The sequence below is a fragment of the Cynoglossus semilaevis genome, chromosome 16 (genome assembly GCF_000523025.1).
Source record: "Cynoglossus semilaevis isolate Cse_v1.0 chromosome 16, Cse_v1.0, whole genome shotgun sequence".
NCBI lineage: Eukaryota > Metazoa > Chordata > Actinopteri > Pleuronectiformes > Cynoglossidae > Cynoglossus > Cynoglossus semilaevis.
The window spans coordinates 8198343-8217332 of NC_024322.1; the positions used below are offsets into that span (position 1 = coordinate 8198343).

Below are 18990 nucleotides of genomic sequence, written 5' to 3' on the forward strand. Positions count from 1 at the left end.
GCTTCACTGTGCTCCTTTGAGCATTTGATTATCTGGCATTTGACAGTTGAGTTATAAAACAGTCTCTCACATTAAATAACATTTGGATAAATAAATAAAGGTGACTCACATTTTTCAGCCTCCTGTCAGTCTCCTGATCCCTGTGTGAAAGAGCAGAAAATACAAGAGCTTAGGTCTCAGAGGAAACGACAATAAAACAACAGAAGGCATTGCTGTTGTGGGTCTGTGTGTGATTCGGCAGTGAAAGGACTGGAAAGTGAGAGCACAGTCCTGACCGCTGCCAGGCCACACACACAACACAGCAAACGCACAAAGGCACAAGTCAACAACCAGTACACAACGGTGCTCTTTTATCCCGACTGCTGATCACAAAACCAAACCATTGTAAACTCACACTGAACTCAACTCATGTTTTTGAGCACAAATAAGAGCTCTCTTGTGTTTGACCCTAAAGAACAATAGTAAAAGTGATTCTACATGTGAATACAAGACATTTGTGTAACATACAGATGTTACAGCTAATGTTATGGTTAATGCTAATATTATGATAAGAGTTTCCAAGTGTGAAACTGCTGCACTAGAGCGTGCAGTATTTCCGTCACATCTCTGTACTCTGACAGCCAATGCTGTAAATCACTGTCTGAGAAAACGCTCTCACGTTGACTTTTGTCCTGTAGGAGCAAATAATGCTGCCACTAACGTCAACTTTCTCTCCTGTACAGTCAGTGTCTGTCACCAGGAGAGTCCACAGTCCACTGTTATGTCCATTCCCACAGTTGTAAACAGTGTTAAAGATTCAATGTACATACAGTAACCTTAGAATTTCTTATTTCACCAGTCACACAACTTTTAGCTCTTCCAAAGGCCAGGCTCACGGCCCACATTTTGGTAGCTATAAAAGGTGCCATCAACGTCTACTTACTAGTGTTTTTATAATGACAGCAGGCTGGAAATGTTTATTTTTATTTAGATTTTTTGAGAAATGTTCAGCAACTGTTGGCTCTCTTTGGCTCTTTTTCTCATGGCTCATCGTTAGTCTACTTAAATATGTTCTAAAATATCTTCTAAATATCTTAACTTATCAGCTGGACTTTTAGATTCATGTTCATTAAATTTTATGCATATTGTTTTTTTAAATTGCTTTTGCTTGGATTTGATTAACCTATGTATAACTAATACCGTTTAGCCACTGTGGATGTATGTTAGCTCGTTGCTACCTCATTCTAGACATCTTGCAAAACATTAAAGAAACTTTTGGCAACTTGTAGCCATGTGTGTTTATTTGAAGTGATTTTGTAGTTGCTTCTTATCTAAACATATTTATCTAATATCTTTCTACAAAAATAAGTCTTCAAAATATCTCGGTAAAATGTAACATGTAAATTGATGCATTACTGTTCAGGAATCTAAAAACCGTTCAAATGTTTATAAGAACAATTTTCTATCTTCCTTCACTCCTTTGAGGAGTTTGTTTGTGTTTATTTTTTGGCCACATTGATGGAGTGGAATTTAGAGGTCTCTAATTATGAATGGTACATTAAATATGTTCTGTCACAGAGGAAAAGAAAACATAACACCATAATTTTGGTGTTATGTTTTTGGCCCCCTGACAAACATAATATCTAGTTTCTCTTGGCCGCTCTCTACGACTGCATAATCAACCAGCACCAATCCGACATGAACAGTAGCTGCTGCTACCAGTGTTTATTTGCAGGTTGGTGCAGAGCAGGTGGAGCAGTGTGATTGTTAACATGGAAAATTGTTATATTTGTTCTTCTAATACCTAATGCATACAAAGGATTTCAGCATGTCTTCCACTACGACACAGTTTAACTGCATGGGAAGCAGGTCAACTTTCCCACCACTGTGCGTCATCTCACTCTGGAGTTTTCCAACACTGTGTTCCCAGCAGTTTAAACTAAAATGGGTGTTTACCAATTTGGAATATATTGGCAAATTTATGAGCCCAATAAAAGAGGAATCAGAAGAAAATGGCTTCTCTTGTGTGGTTTGGAACACAGGCGCACAGGCTATGAGATTGTACTAGCAGTAGTCAGGTCCAAGGCTATGACCACATCGCTCCTTTTAAAGCTCATTTATGGTTAAGGGCAAAAGCTGAGCAGAAGAGGAAAAATTAAAAAAAGACTATTTTCTTGACTGAGGAGCCTTGGGATGTAGCTGTGGTCTGTCAGAATCAGCTGGGAGCTCATGTGATTCAGATCCAGCTGGTTGGATCATGGATGATTATATCATTATCACCTTTAAAGATTTTTTAGGAGTGTTTTTTAAGAGCATTTCATCTTTTGCAAAAAACATTGAGTTTCTGTGGTAAACATTCCAGTAGGTGGCAGTAATACAACCAAAAGAATGAACAGCTGTGAATAACACAGACACATTTTCTAGTAATTTACAAATGGATAATTTAATAGTTGTTAAAAGTTATAGTATTCATTTCAGGGGGTAGGGGCAAGGGCCTGGAATGTTGCCTGGAAAAAGTGATCAAGTGAAATTTAGGATGAAAATATAATATTGTTCAGCACTTATTAAACAGCCCATCCCTTTAAACAAACCCTGCAGTACATCCTGTAAAGTCATTAAGCAAAGGAAACTCTGCAGCTCAACAAATTAACAGGATGTTCTCATCAGGTCTACTGTATAAGACAGTCAGCCACACTCTGAGGAGTGTGAGGTAACAGGGTGAGCAGCAGTGACATCTTTCTCTTCCTGTGAAAATGCAAAGACCTGCTCAAACTAAAAACACCAGAGACTCAGCTCTGACTTGACTCCAACTTCTGCTTAATGACTTAAAACATGGGAACTCCAGTCAGAGCCACAAGCTTTTGTGTATAACAGTAGAGACCGAGGGACTTCACTTGGTCCTTTTTTTAAAAAATGTCATCAGAGGCTTGAATTCTCTGTGTTCACGTTGACCAAACCAGTGTGAAACCAGTCAATGTGACACTGAGACTGACTTAGGTACCTTGAGGTTAACTAATATATTTATAGATTTCTTTTCAGTAAGTTTAACTGTGAGTCAAAAATCTTGAGTTGAAAACATGAAGACTTTTATTCTTTCACACAAAAATGATGTCATTTGTTCCTGAATAGCTGGTTTGGGAGTTCAGCGGAACCTTTTTCTCGGATGTTTTCTGACATCGGTGGTGTGATTGGTCAGTATTTGAAGTGGGCGGGGTTGTTGCAGAGTATTCCCAAAACAGCCAAACTAGAATTATGAAAACTCAAACAAGGGTATTTGGAATGTGTGAAAGACTTCTAGGTCAGATGGTTACTGTAGCTCTGGGAATCGGACTCAAACTGAACTTCCTTCTCCTTTACTAACTTGGACCTTGGACTGAAACACCAAGGACTTAAGTACAACACTCAATACAAACCAATAACAGACAACAAACAGCAACAGTTAGCTGAAAACACTTGATGTGTTGCATTAATGTCAAAAAATAAAGTGTGTCAGTGTTCTTCCAAGACAAACCAAAGACCAGATGAACTTCGAAGACTGACATGAAGTGAGGCGTGAGAAAGTGCAGCTGCACCAGAAACTATTCAAATGCTACACAAATAAGTTTCAAATGTAAGACAAAGCTGAAGTTTTTCCCCAAATACAGGAATCGGTCGGCTTTGAAGTTGTCAATGGATTGTCAGCAAACACATCACGGCGCACGTGCTTCTTCCTTAAGAACAAGACAAACACAGTCAGTATCTGACCTTAAGGGCTGATGGTTGTGCGTATGTACAATCAAAACTCCGACCTGTCAATCAAACTTAATGAAAAAGTCCTTCAGCTATTTTCTCATCTAAACACAAAGGAACACAGTATTTCTCAGGAGTTTAGAAAAATAGAAAGAAATGACCTGAAAAATAGCTAGCTGTGAGTCAGACAGCTTTGGTCATCATGGTGTGAGAAAAAAAACACTGATTCCTCTGTGAGCAGAGAAACAGAAACAGGGAGAGACTGGCAGTCAGCTCTCCATAGTCATTGGCTTTTTACAGCTAGGGCTGAGTCCAGGGTGCAGAAAGTTTATTGCCCATTTACCACGGCACTGCTTTTACTCTCACAATCTCTATGTAGTTCCACTGTGGTGAGAGGCGACCAGAGCCATGATGGCCAGGCTAATATCTTTAAATGGTATAAAAAAACAAAAACATTAAAAACAATTCCCTCATGGAAGACAACTGGAGCTTCTTTGTTAAACTTTTTTTTTTAACGTTTTAAAAAATCTACTCAGTCTTGAGGAAAAAATATTATGATTCAAGTGTTTTTGTATTCTTAGCTGGGGCCCAGTATTTACCACGTTTATCTTCGCTGTAGTCCCAGCAAATGGAAATAATCATGTTAGTGAAAACCTGGTCTTTTTATCTGTGGGGGTAAACCTTCTGTATTTACTGTTTATTAAAACAATAATCGTGGGCATAAGGTGCCAGCTCAGTCTACCACACCCCAAACACTAACCTAAAGGGCCCTTTGGCTTTATCTGCTGAGCAATACAGCACACATAAAAACCTGCAGTCCAATATCAGTTAGTGTTGTGTGTTAATTCTGATAAGAAACTGTGTAGTTTGTCTTAATTTGTCAGAGGAGCAGCACATTCCCCAGAGCAGTATAAACATTCAGTTTGATCTCAGGCCAAGTATGAAGTTGCATAATCCAGTTGGAGTAGGTGCAATCACATCACAGGGTTATTCACACAGAGTCACACTTCTCTAGGACCGAGGGCCAACTGTTGAGGTCTATGCGAAACTACGTGTTACACAACATAACAAAAGCATTCAGTAATTTCATTTCTAACTGATTACAAACAAGAACATAGCTAAAGCCTACTGTTAGCATAAACGATAGCTACATACAGTATAAAAATAAAAACAAAACACTGCTAGATAGCTAGACAGACAGACAGATAGATAGATAGATAATCAAAGGCAACATATATCCTGACTTTTTTCTCTTGGGCCAGCCGTTAGACACGCCCTGAAACACCAATGTAACTACATGCCAGTCAGTAAAACCAGTTTCCTTTTAAGGTTTGGGTAGAAGTCAAACCTTGTCAATAATTTACCTAATCAAACATCAAGAACAACTGAGACTTTGGACCACAGTGGGGGGTTTCTTCTGATGGATAAAGTGGGGTCACACAGAACAACTGGATCCTGGACTTTATGTAAATGACAGTCCTCCACCAGCCAGACTTCTTTTTGCCTTTGTCAAGGCAGCCTCTTAAATGCCTCTTTTAAATCACTTCTACAACAGGTTCAAGCTAAGTTTCAGCTATGTTTTTCAGCTGTATTTTATTTACCAAAAATGTAGCCATTTCTTTAATAAAAAAATCACCAATGGTTAATATATTTATGGCTTATGTTTAGACATTTCTGGGACAGCCTGCTTGAATTTTAGCAAAATCTTAACTTATCTCTTACTTCTTTATTTTTTATATTTTATATTTTTTATATAATATAATTTCAGGTAAGGCAGATTCCCTGCATTTCCAGCTGTAATGGTACACGTCCTGTTTAGAAGTCAACTTGGTGACAAATGGCACTGCTAACACATTAATGGAGGTCAAGTGTGGAGTAATCGGCTGACATTTAACGCCACTGTCAACACAACGCTATCAAAAGGTTGACAATTAAATTGATCTAAAGTTACTGCAGGTCTCGGCCATGTAATTGGAATATTGTCCAGTGCAGTATAAAAAGTGAAGAATGTTTTATTAGCAGATGTTTATTTTTATTTTCATCAAGTGATACATCTTGCTTAAAGCTGCTGTTTCATTCTAAATATCAGCTGATAGCATAATCTTCCCCATTTTGCATCTGCAAGATGAACACCAGCTTGATATGGTAGGGTTTAGCATATATACATATATATATATATATATATATATATGTGTGTGTGTGTGTGTGTGTGTGTGTGTGTGTGTGTGTGTGTGTGTGTGTGTGTGTGTAAATGTCATAATTTCATCTGGTTGTGTGGCTGAGCTACAGTAACTCTCTCAAATGCATTAAAATGGCAGATACAATGATTTTCCAGCAGAAAACTTCCTAGCATTTCTGCTATAGGCGTTTTGGTATCATTTCCTGACCAAGCCTCACAGAGTTGTCCAGTGAATCATAGCCTCCAGCGATAAATCAGACACAGTCGTGGCCACTCAATGTCTGACTGTACACGTGAGTAATGAGAAGGAAATCTTCCAGAAGAGCAGGTCTCAGTCTGTCCTGTTTTATGACAACTCTGGTACTAAATGTGCTTAAAAGTGATAAACCTCTTTATCAGAGGATGGAGTTTCACAACACAGAACTATAACAGAGCAACAGGCACTGCAGATGGTGTGGAGAGACCAATACAACGGTTGTAAAGCACAAAGGTCACAGCAGACGTCAAATAATGTTTTATGGCTGTGGAAAGACATCCAGCAGTCTGTGAAATAGACTGAGCACGTATTAGGGACAAAAGTATCTTCAACTGAACTTCATTCAATTCATTTTCATTTAAAACTGTGAGAGTGTCTAGTTTATTTAAGGCTTTTATTTGGCTCAGTGAAATAATATATTTTATAAGCAGAAGACGCCTTTGTTTACATTAGCCGGTTGTACGCCATACATTGGATTGTGCTACGTTTGCTTTCCCACTTTCATTTTGTTTTTTAGGAACTTTTTGCCCTTAATTGTGGTTCCTAAGCATAAGTCAGACTCTTCTGACCACTGTGTGAGTGACACTGGTGCTTGTGTACAGTATGTGAGTTACGACTCACTGCGACAGTTGAGGAATGGAATCCCGACGTTAGTTGAGGACACCCTCTATACTGGTAATTTAGTCAAAGAAACGCAAAGAAAGACAGATGTCAGCCATTGTGTCTAAAATCACACAGACCATATCAACAACTATTTGTAGGTTGCTAAAATTAGATGCTAGTTCTCCTCTGGTTCTTCTACTTACATACTTGTAAATGTATGTAAATGCGCAGGTAAGTAAACATTTCATTACATTTCCAACAATCTAAAAATTCTTCTATTTCTGTTCTGCTCTTCCTACACAACACTGCCTTCACACAGCATCAGCAACACCTTCACTGCTGATGTGGGGAAAAGGGAAATGAAGTAGAGAGCACCTGCCAGACTGGGTTCCATGGAGTGTCAGTTGGACACACACCACAGGCAACGACAGCTGATCTAAACTACTTTCCCTCTGTGTTCATTTGCCTGCACTCTGATAAGTCCCAGTGAAAAGCTTCCACTGGTGGGTTGGACGTCTGCAGCCCAGTTTGGGATTATGTCCTCATGTTACTCTCTGTGATCCAACAGTTATAAATACAACAGCTGGAGAGAAACCACATCATTGTGACCACAAACACAAAGACCACTAAATATTTCTTCCCAGTGAGAAATATTTGCTGAAAGAAAAAATAACAAAAGTTGCTACAATTTTACAATATTTCAAGGCTGACTCAAGATGAAAACAGTAACAGCAGCTGAAGGATTTACTTCAATTGAAAAATTATAAATAATCAGTGCGTACTGTGTGTCCGTTAGGTTACATGGGAACCAAATCAAATGTAGACCAATAGAATTTCTTCACTTTTTTCAGGTTAAGTCAGAACATTAAAGATCTAGTTACAATTTTCTCATGCACCTTAAGGATTTTAGTTCTCAGCAAACATGAGCGATATATTTTTTTATTGTTAGTCTGTTCTTTTCTAATCTTAGGTTTCAGTTGGGAAGTTGTATTTCTTCTGAGAGGCTTGTCCAATTGGGCTTCTTTTATTTAGCATAAATAGGTTGTATGGCTTATACACGTCTTGGGATTGGCTAACCTTTGCCGGACTTTTTCGAATGTCAGTGTTTCACCAAAGGTTTGCTGATGTTAAGCTGTTTGGGGAGACCTTTATTGTTTTTAAAAGGTGTGGGCTAACGTATGAGCTAGGTAATAGACAACGTTTAATCTTTTAATTCTGACCTTCACAGTGAGCAACTGCAAGGCTCTATTATCAGCCTCTCTTTCCTTTAGCATACTTTCATTTTTTATCCGATTATTTAGGCTAATTATAAGATGTTTGTTAAACTTGCATAAATGTATGCCTATATTGTGCCACAGGTGGATGTACACATATTTATATATCGAGTACTGGTTCACATCATTTTATCTCTGCATCTTAAGTGTAAGTAAATGCATCAGACTGCCATTTGTTTGTAAACTAAAGGCACATTTCCCAAATTCCAGGCACACATTGAGCATTGAGAAGCACTGTGATGTCAGACCTCCAGTGCAGTTGTTCAACACAACATACGATGACACTTCCATCTGAACAAAGGCCATTGTTCTGTGTTCCGTTGATGCGCTAACATGTGCTGCTTTTAGATCTAACTAAATTACAGACTTAAGTGTCTCATCAGGAGGAGTTTGGACTCATCTGACGAAGACGCCACCAATGTGTCTTCTGGGAATTAAAACTTGACTCCCACTATTCGGTTGTTTTTTCATCTTTGATGCTTTGAAGAGACACACCCTCGTGTCTGTGATTCTGAAAGAGCCTGGGGCTGATCTGTGCTCATTCCATTCTACCAGCTCTGTCACAGAGGTGATGTGTCTCCACGTCTGTCTGAGAGAGACAACCCAGAAACAAACTGACGACTTCAGGAGGTGTTTTGGCTTTGGTCCCACGATGATATACTTAGACGTTCACGGGGGTCTAAATCTACGGGGTGTAACGACCACGACCTCATGTCCACTCTGGCTGATACCATTCCAATCAATCCTGTCTGACAAAGTGACTCCCACGTCCTAAGAATAGGACTTTGAATCCCTGTCTTTCTAAATCCGCAATAGCAGGAAAACATTGGAGAGAAGAGTTGAACAGCACGGTAGCTTTAGAATTCTTGGAGAAAGTTTAAAGATTTAGTTATTACAATACAGACCAAAGTATTTGTGAGATAATTCAGCAGTAATTCTCTACTGTTAGGTATGATCTTAAGTTTTAGTTTCAGAACATTTACAGTTTCACCAGGTTATAGAAACTAGTTAATTTTTGATAATATACAGAGGGTAAATGACTGTAAAAGATTATCTTGGTATTTATGGCATTGTGACATTTAGCAAATGATATGTTAGTGTAACTTTGGTGAAAAAGGGCAAGGCCTTGATAAGAGCCTTAAGATTTATCATTGAGATGACTCACTCTCTGAAGTGTTCCATTTTATTTAAATGTACATTTTTCAATAATGTTGTGTTAGTGTTGGTGAACAGAGAACAGACATGGACGTGAGAAATTCTGGTTCAGTGAGAGTTTATGGCTGTATTTTACTAGTTTCGGCTGAATATTACACTGCATTTCTTTCTGGCCAACTTCCTGATCCGTCAAATAAACAGTGAATAAATAACCTGCAGTCTGGAGGAGAGATAGAGAAAGTTTCAAGGTATCTGTTCCCTGGAAAATAGTTTTGCTGCAGAACCTAACTGACAGCGGTTGGTCGTCTTCATTCTTGGGACCCGCTTTATTAGGCTCTGTGAGACATTTATGGACCATAACCCATCTGGGTAATAACAACTACTGAGATGCGTTCAATTTGAACCTTAACTGCACAACTGCTATTATTATTTGTCCAACAATGATATAAATCTATTTTAACTTCAACCAAAACCCGGTGGATTTCTCAGAGAGGATGTGTGGACTGATCTCTGCTGCTGCTTCCTCAAGGCACACCTGTTCAAAAGCTAAACAGGTTGTTCTGCATACTCCATGCCTTTTATGCTTGACATGCAAATGACAGAGGCACGGAACAAAAGAGACTCTGACAGTTTATGCTTTTTAGACAAATGAAACTAGAAAGAAATTGATTAAAAAACAAAGATTTTGCTCAGTTTCCGAAAAACAAAATGAAGTCATTCTGCATACTCATCGTTTTACTTTCACGTGTCAAACCTCAGTCGTATGACGTGGAAACACATAAACACAGAGCTATGTCCTACAGCAGGTGCTCGCCACCACAAAAATACTGTCCACGCAGCCTGGAAATAGCACTGACCTTTTTTTAAAGACCTCAGCAGTTCCCTTGATTCATGTCTCACATGAGACGACATGTGCTCTGAAGTAATGGGTGTGTGGGTGTGTGTGTGTGTGTGTGTGTGTGTGTGTGTGTGTGCATGAGTTGTTTTGAAACATGTAAACATTGATTTTCAAATGTACAAAGACTTCCAACAGGAAACCATAATGTGTCTGATTGACATTCATCTGTGTCTTTAACAGCTGATGAGGAAACACCAGTCACAGGTTGGTCTCTGGATTTAAAGGATGAGCCAAAGGTTTAAAGGACTAGTCAAGATCAGAACTTACTTGACTGTGACTCTCGTGGACAAGTCCTGAAGATCACCGGGGTGAAAGAGCTGAGCTTCCTTTAGTCCAAGTCTCCCGCAGGCCCTGAGGAAGACGTTGAGGTTGTCCTGGACAAAGGAGAGAGAGCGGGTAACGGGGTTACTTCCTCCCACTCCAGAAGCTAAGAGGAATCAGGTACTCTGTCAGGGATGGCAGACTACAAGTGATTGCTTCCAAAATTCATATCAGCAGAGAACAGACAAAGTGGGGAGGAGCATGAGTTTAGCAAATAAGAAGTGACCCAGCACACAAACACACACATGCAGCAGGGAGGGGGGAGGTGGAGGAGGAGGAGGAGGAGGTAGGGACTGCGTGACAGCAGCTGAGTGACAGCAGCAAAGCCATACCTGTGGGCTGGGTTTTTGGGTGGAGACTAAACCAAAAGAAGCAGGAAGAATGACATCAAAGCAGTGCAGTGTGCTGCACAGAGTCACACCCAGCTCCACTCCTGCCACATGCAAGTGCAAAAATGACAAAGACAGGAGCACATTGACTGTCTAACACCCTGAAACTGTCTCCTCCTCTTCACTGTCCCTGCCAAGCCCTTTTACTGGAGAATACCTGAGGAATCCGAGGGGTGGTGGTACTGCTGCTGGATTATTTTGGAGACATTTTGGTTGCTATGAAACACGAAGCCGGGTGATACAAACTGACAAATATTTTCCCCTGAAGCAAGTCGTGAGGACATGGGCGTGGAAGGAGAGTGTCAGCTCCTCCCGTGCTGTAACTAACGATACTGAACAGGAGAAGGAGGAGACTGACGGACAACGACTGCCATATCAAAGGATGGGACAGTCGCATCAGAGGAGAGTAGAAAAAATGTTACCAATATCTGTGTGTGGATTTACTACTGTGTGGCATAAAAGTCCAACTCCAACTTTTTGGTTCAGATATGGGGGGTTGGGGGGGGGTATTCATGTTAAATAAAGGGACACTAAATGGATTTATTTGGCAGAGTTTAATCCTCTTCATGACAAGTCCATTTGACTTAGTCATCAGGGACTTGAGCCAATCTTAGAGAGAGAGCAGGGAACATCTATGGTGGTTTCCCATAAAGATAAACAACCAGTCACACAGATACACGTCACATGGCATATGGAAATCCTGCATGGTTTTGAGCTGAGGGCGGAAAAACCCCATGTACCTTTAACAGGGCATGTAACCTCCATACACAGAAAGTGTATTAGTAATTATTTTCTAAACGTAAAATTTTAATTTTTTAATTAATTTATTTTTAATTACTTGTTTCTTATCATATGGAAGACATTCAGGTCTTGTCTCATTTAAGACACAGAGCAGTTAAGACTAAGACATAGTCAAATCTCAGTTATTTCAAGTCCAGCGCCCAAAAAATTGTAAACAAAAAACAAAAAACGTTTAGGTCTAGGTCTTGTTGTGAACTCCAAAAGAACAAGTACAAGATAATTATTTAACATTCCAGTCCTAAAGGTTGCAAATTGAAATATTACAAACACATTCCAAGATTCCAAGAATTTAAGGCCAAATTAATATAAAGACATGTTAATGCATGTTAATTGTTCAGATCTGCTTCCTACGGTGGTTTCCCTCAACCCTGTCTTCAGCTGACTATTTATAGAACCAAAACTTCTGTGCAGGATTTACAAAGAAGTGCCAGTAAAATAAAAATACATTTTACTTCATACATACAAACATATGTCATCATGCACTTCAGACTTCCAGTGGTAATCCCAACTGCCTTGGTCATAAGTCTGCACTTCCCTTTGGGATGAGGTTGCTTTACATGGGTTTGGATGTAATGACACATGGTTTTAACATGGGCTGGTATAATTAAGGGGTAGTAGCCTGTTCTATATTTAAAATGTCAAACGTGCTTATTAGCAAATGTTAGGAGAGAGCTGACCTCTGTGTGCAGCCGCTGCCAACAGCTTCGCCTGTCCTTCAACAGCTGGCTGCTGTGCCCCTACAGGTCACTCTGGGGCCCTGCAGGTCAACGATCAACACCCCCATCTCCTATGTGAGGAGGATGTATGTATGTATGTATATTTATAGATAGAAAGATAGATATCTGTCTTGCAGTTCTCATTTCGCTCCCTCAGTACATCGCAGATTTTTTTTTTAATCCAATCTCACAAAATGTTCACTATATCACTATGGAGGGGTCACTGTACCAACAGGTCCTTCGATGGGAAGAACAGTTCATCTGGAGGATACATGTGTGGTTCTAACCTTGGTATCAGTGCCATTCAACCTCTTAGAGAAACATTGACTCTCTGAAAGACTCACAGTCAGTTCCAAAACATGCAGAGTTAATGATGTTGAAAGAATGGTGACTGTGGTCAGAACATAATCCTGCTAAATATGCTGTGGCCTTTAATCCTCTCCAGGAGAGGTGTGGACATGATTTAAGAAATCTACAGCACGAAACAGTACAATAGGCCTCATAAAGGTATCTGAATAATAATGTATAAACAACACAGGGTCAAAGGATATGAAACCAGGTAAAAAATAGAAAAAGGTAATCCACTTAGACATATAATCAACCCAAAACACAACATTTAGTAAGAAATTGTGAGGTTGATCCAACCTCAAATTAGTTGAAGTTAGCCATTTGTAAATGTTGGACAAAATCTTAGTTAAAATTATCCAAAATTAAACTGAAATAAATGTCCTGCTAACTATTAATCAGAAATAACGCAACTAAGCAGAAATCTGGTAAGGCGTAGCTGAAACTTAAGCTAACTTAAAAGTTAGCTCAAAACACATTAGTTAGTCAAATGAGTAAGCAAACTAAGACAAAATAGGTCGTTGTCACTTTTAAAAGGCCAGAGATTAAAAAACCAAGGCAAGAAACAACTAAGAGACAGAAAGGAATTAAGTGAAAGATAGCTTAGTGATAGCTGCTCAATAGCTGCACCAATAAAAATAACAATATTTTAAAAGACAGACCTCATAAAACCTGTCCAAGAGCACTGATTGGCTCCTGATCTGCTGACCAATACATTCTTTGGCCAAATTGTGTGTAAACTACCCTGAACTGACCCTTAGCGACGAGAAAAGCTGTGGTTAAAATATCAAACTACACATTCTTCCAGTTTTGTCACAGTAAACAGAGAAGAGAGCGTACGGGTTTGAGACAGTTCCAAGAAAAGGATGCCATTCAAACAGTCCGTCCAGTCATAACATGCAGCCATACAAGACAAACACGCAGTCAGAAAACACAGGCAGAATGCCTGTCATTGCACACATGATTACACATTACACATGGAAATGAGCAAAGACTCCCTTAGAGTCCGAGGACGACGGTGGGTGTAGGAACATCTCAGTTACAGAATATTCATGTGCAGCAGAAGTTATTTCAGATTTTTCACTCGTTTGCTATGATGAGATTTTTGCAAAAAATGTTCCCCTAATTCACTTAAGCTTTTTGTTATATAACACTCAGTTATCCCATCTGTTACTTTTTTTTAGCTATTAACTAACTCTTTTAGACTAACTGTTTCCCAGATTTGCTATTTCTGGTCTGATCTTCTTTAGCTAACCTTTAAATCTACAAAAGTGTTTTATTTGACCTTAAATTGATTTTTTATTCTCAACTATTTCTCAACTTATGGTATTTATTTTAGTTATTTTTATTTTATTAGTTCAGTTAATAGTTAATCAGTTAATTCCTGACTTTTTGATTTGTTGTCAATCTTGCCTAACTTTTGGCTAATTTCTTTTTGTATTTCTTCATGCCTGGCTCTTTTAACTTCACTCCTATTTTTACAACATCTAGGTCCATCATCACCTCCAACAGCTCTGTGAAAGGACTGACGATGTTTGTGGTAACATCTCTCTATTTACAGTAAGCAGAATCTGACCTCTGACTTCGGCCCAGTGAGGCTTGAATTAAGGCCAACACTTTTATACCAACTTCCTGTCCAGCACTAGTAAAACCATGACCGGGTGGGAAATGGGTTGCCATGACCCAAACCCACTGCACAAAGTGAATAACAATGGACAGAAAAGTCCGCTGACATGGGAAACATTCTTTTGGACTCAAGAGAAGGCATATCATCGCCTCGGATCTGAAGACCATGTTACTAAATATTCCGTGAAACCAGTGATTCCCGTTTTTCCCCTCTGTTTCACAAAACTGATTCTCAGAGCCAGGAATGAAAGTCTAAAAAAAAACCAAACAAACCAAAAATGACCAGTTATGGACAAAACGTTTTACCACAGTTCTGACCCTATGATTCACCAGTATTTGACAATAGTGATATTTGGTTCAACAATTTCAACCACAACACCACTGGCTGAAATGAAGTCCTAAATCATTACAGAGCCTTCACCACCTTGCTTTACTTAAGCGTCCAAACAGTTGTTCGTGTATTTATTTTTTTCTTTCTTTGATGGACGTCAAGTTCTGTCACTGTTTTCAAGGAAGAATAAAACTGAATTTTATATTTCCTCCTCGATCTAAGGCCAAAAATGTTTGGAGTCTTCCCAAAGTCCCCGGGACTTTGAAAACTCTTCTCAATAAGACCTCATCACTGAAATGAAGGTCTCTGACAGTGTATCCACTAAGATCCTCTGCCGAGTCTTAAGTGTTTTTTATACTTGTTTTCAGAAAATACACTTTAAGCCCTGTTCAAAATGAGTTTTCTTTTCTTTACTTCTCCCTTTTTTAAATCTATTTATTAATGCAGTACTACTGTGGCTAAACTCTTTATTATTTCCCAAGCCATTTCATAAGGTATGGAGTACTGTTAGGATATACCCTAAGAAAGCCAAAGACGTCAGCACACTAAAGTAAGATAACTGAATGATTTACATTCAAATTCAAAGAGGAACAGCTAAGCTCAGCCATTCATTCCTCCTGATTTTCATCATAGATGAGCTGCAGAAAAACAAACAATCCTGATTAGCTTTTGGCAAAAAAAAAAACAAAAAAAAAAACAGAATATATAAAATGTTCTAAAACCCTGCTCACAGAGACTGAGTAATGTTTGTTTAAAAGATCTCCTGTCCTCCTCCATGTGGTCGGCACTAACTGAGAGCTTCAGGCCAAACCAGTCTTCACATATGAGAGGGGATTTTATGATGCACTGGTTTAAAGGCTGGTGTCAAAGTTTCGGAAATACCACAGCCGCGCTACTGACGGAGGAGATACTTTACCTCATTACCTCAGCAGGTGTCCACACTCTGATATTACCGGCAGTTCACAAACAAACCAGCAGGAAATGAAGACTTAGAGTAGATCTAAAGAAGGATTAAACACCCAGGTAAAGATTCAGGCTACTAGATGGTGAAACAACGACCCACAGATATTTACTCCAAGAACTTTTTTTCCATATCCTGTAGTATATACATTTTCATTGAAAACAAACAAAAAGATCTTTAGGAACGGAAGATGAAAATTCCAAGAATTCCAATGCAATCACCTCTATATTCTACAGCAGCCATCGGTCTGGGAGGAAGTGTACAGCACACAAAAAGACAAAAGGTTCTAGTAGAGATGTCGTCATTATAAAAAGTGTTCAGAAACGTATCTTGGGTGTCTTAAAAACTTTGACAGGTTTCATTAGTATATCTTGGTGCTTCACTGCCCCCCCCCAAAAAAAAATCAATTAAATCACCTCATATGTGTAATTTGAATACCAACCAAACTTTAGAATCAAAGCAAAGAAGTAGGATGTGCAAAAGACCTCTTTAAAAATAGACCTAAATGAAAGATTGTGATTTTGATTTCTTTTATATTCAGGGTCATTTTAGCCTAGTGTTTTTGTGTCATCCTCATATGCTTTGGATTGTTATCATTCAAAAAAAGTTGATTTTTCCAGCTTTATTCCTGATACAGTCCCTAATCCCTGCTGACGACCTTGTTATTTGCAGGCTTTTTCAGTTAAAAACAAAATCAATCTTGCTTAATTTGAAACCCAAAGTTCCTCCAAAAAGTGGAATCCACCTGTTACCGAGCTTCTTTAACAAAACATGTTTTAACTCAGTACATGTCAAGAAAATTCCAATACAACAGCTGGACTTTCTCTGAAATTAAGTCAGATTCCATTCATTTAACAGCAGGTTTCGACTGACTACTGATCAGCATTGGTTATTAGGCCATTGTGATCACAGCCAAATCTCAACCTACCAAAAAGTACAATATGTTGTAGAACATGAAATATTATATTATTTTAACAGTGTTGTTCTAAGTACAACAATACATCATGACTGGACCTGACGGTTCATACGTTTAAAGGCTGTGTTTACAGTTAACATGAAGCGCGTTGGCCTGTTCGACTGGATGAGTGTAATTGACATCCACACAGACTCCCCAGGTTTCTTTCTAAGGTAATGGTTCCCTGTAATTCCTCCAGACAGATGGACTCAATTTCACCCACAAATGAGAGCTTTTTATGAGAAATGGGTGTAAGGTGGTGTGTTCTCAGTCCTCTCCTTCCAGGGCTGATGTCGACACTCCCAAAACATGTCTTCAAACTGAGTCACCGTGGCCTCAAATGGCCGAGCGTAAGTAGAATTTAGAGATAAGGACGAAGGGAAGAAAACACTGATTTAATGACATCAAACGAAGGCGTCTGGCCTCTCACTCCCATCACTCATCAAAGAAACAATTATCATGCCGTAGTTTTTGGCTGAAGCAGAGCAGACATAATATTTGAGACGCACACTAATGACGACGGTGGCCTTTAGAGCTGCAAGATGGGTGAACTTTTGAGCTGGGATGGATATGAGCAGAGACAGGCCGCTGAGTTGTCAGCACTGTCAGTGATGCAACTTTAAACGCTCACTCAAACAAGAAAAAAGAATGCTGAGAACACCTGATAGAAGGAAAGAAAAGTACTGAGACACAATACCCTGGAAATATCTCAACTTGTCCTTAAAATTCACTTGATGAACCTTTTTAGTGTTTTATTAACCTATGGAGAAAGCTATTTCAAAAGATGCAGTGTAGGTAAGCCAAAGGAGAACCAACAAGGAACCACTGTGAAGCTGAAGGGTTAATGTCTTAAAGTAAGCACAAAAAATACTAAAGGCAATCTAAAGGCTGCACATGAACCAAATATATTGCAAAGAAATGTTAAACTAGTACACTTCAGCATTTCAAAATTATCAAAAATATACAGTAGCATTAATAGATGAATAACCTAAGGTAGTGAACAAAGAACCTAAACAATTCAGACAAAGATTTATTGCTAAAGGTTAGCTTTAAAATAACAAGACATGTTGGCTTATGTAGAGGTAGCCAGAAATGAGCCAAATATAACAAAAGAGCCAAAAGACAATTCAAAGTTAGCTGGAACTCAACAAACCACATATGTCAGAGTTCAGAGTGTAAAGACACGCCTTCACATGGATATTCGCTGTGTTTTCAACATTTGAAAATACAGTCGGCGTCACTAACTCACCAGTCCAGCGATAGGTGTAGGAAGTCGGTTCACCCTCTTGATGAGTCCAGGCCTGATTCTGTTGACTAGACTGTGAGGAACAGACACAGACAGAACATCAACCAACAGGATGAAGACAGTAGTAAAGTGAAAGCTACTGGTCACCGACCAGACGGCTCTAACTGTGGCCAAGAAATGAACAGAAAGTGCAGCAGAGTCTGGCTGTTGTTGTGTTTACGACTGGTTTTAATGGTGGCCACCTGGCTCCAGTTTTGTAAATGGCATGTGCCCGCACCGTGATGTAAACACGGTCGGTTCTCCGCTGCTCACACATACAGTGCACTGTGAAATGAAATGAAACACACCCAAACAAAGCCCCGGCCACCACATGTACAACCAGACAAAAGGTGTCTGATATTTGACGCTGCCTTGTGCAGTTACTTTAACCATTCAGATGGTCAACGTGTTTTGTAGCCTTTGAAACGTCAGAATAATGCGTTGAAATATCATTACAGTGATTGTTTGATTAATACTATATTCTCTTGTTTTTCTGTAAAACAAGGGTTTTATTTTTAGCTATTATACTCAGGCTAACATAGGCTAAGCTTTTTAATAGGTTATTGTAAGTGTTATTGTCTCAGACTGATTTTAAAGATCATTCAAGTCATTTTCAGGAAATTCCCATTCATTTTATTACTCCTGGCTTTAGGGCTACGCCCCCTATTGAGCAAACGTAGACTACATTCAGTGTTTTTATCATTTCTAACCTGACTTGTTATTTAGTATTTGCTTTGAGCAAATTTCAAGCAGCTCTATCATAACTTTTGCTAGGCTAACTTTTAGCTCACGTCTGTGAGCTAAAAAATGAACACGATGCTCCTGACGTTGGTGTGAATGAAATGCTTGACGCAGAAGGGTTTAGGTTCACCACGCGGCAATTACAGAGAAACGTGTAAGAATTTCTCATCTGATAAGACAAGTATAATTAGGATACAATCATGTGGTGTGAAAACCAGCACTAAACATTAGTTCCTAAATAGTTTTTGACGGGTTACCCAGAGTGCAAAGGGAACGGGAGCTGATCTTCCCTGAGAAAACATGGACAGCTCGGTCAGTTGTCCTCCGTCTCTCAGCAGATCAGCAGAATGAGGGGTTCTTCTCTGACACTGTGCCAGTACAGAGAGGGAACGGAAGATCGGGGCTGCTGGTAATTACGGCGTCCTGCTGATTCGTGCAAATCACAT

At 39.2% G+C, this 18990-nt stretch overlaps 1 protein-coding gene across 8 annotated transcripts in view; it reads right to left on the bottom strand.

Moving 5' to 3' along the window:
• Nucleotides 1-18990, bottom strand: part of LOC103391949 (LIM domain only protein 7) — a 58416-nt gene that overhangs the window by 28716 nt on the left and 10710 nt on the right. For all 8 annotated transcript variants that reach the window (XM_017039787.2, XM_017039782.2, XM_017039780.2 and 5 more), the window contains exons 3-5: nt 17768-17837; nt 10341-10447; nt 110-140 (exon numbers count right to left, since the gene is read on the bottom strand). In XM_017039787.2, coding sequence (XP_016895276.1) covers nt 110-140; nt 10341-10447; nt 17768-17837 — 208 coding nt within the window. The remainder of the gene's footprint in view (nt 1-109; nt 141-10340; nt 10448-17767; nt 17838-18990) is intronic.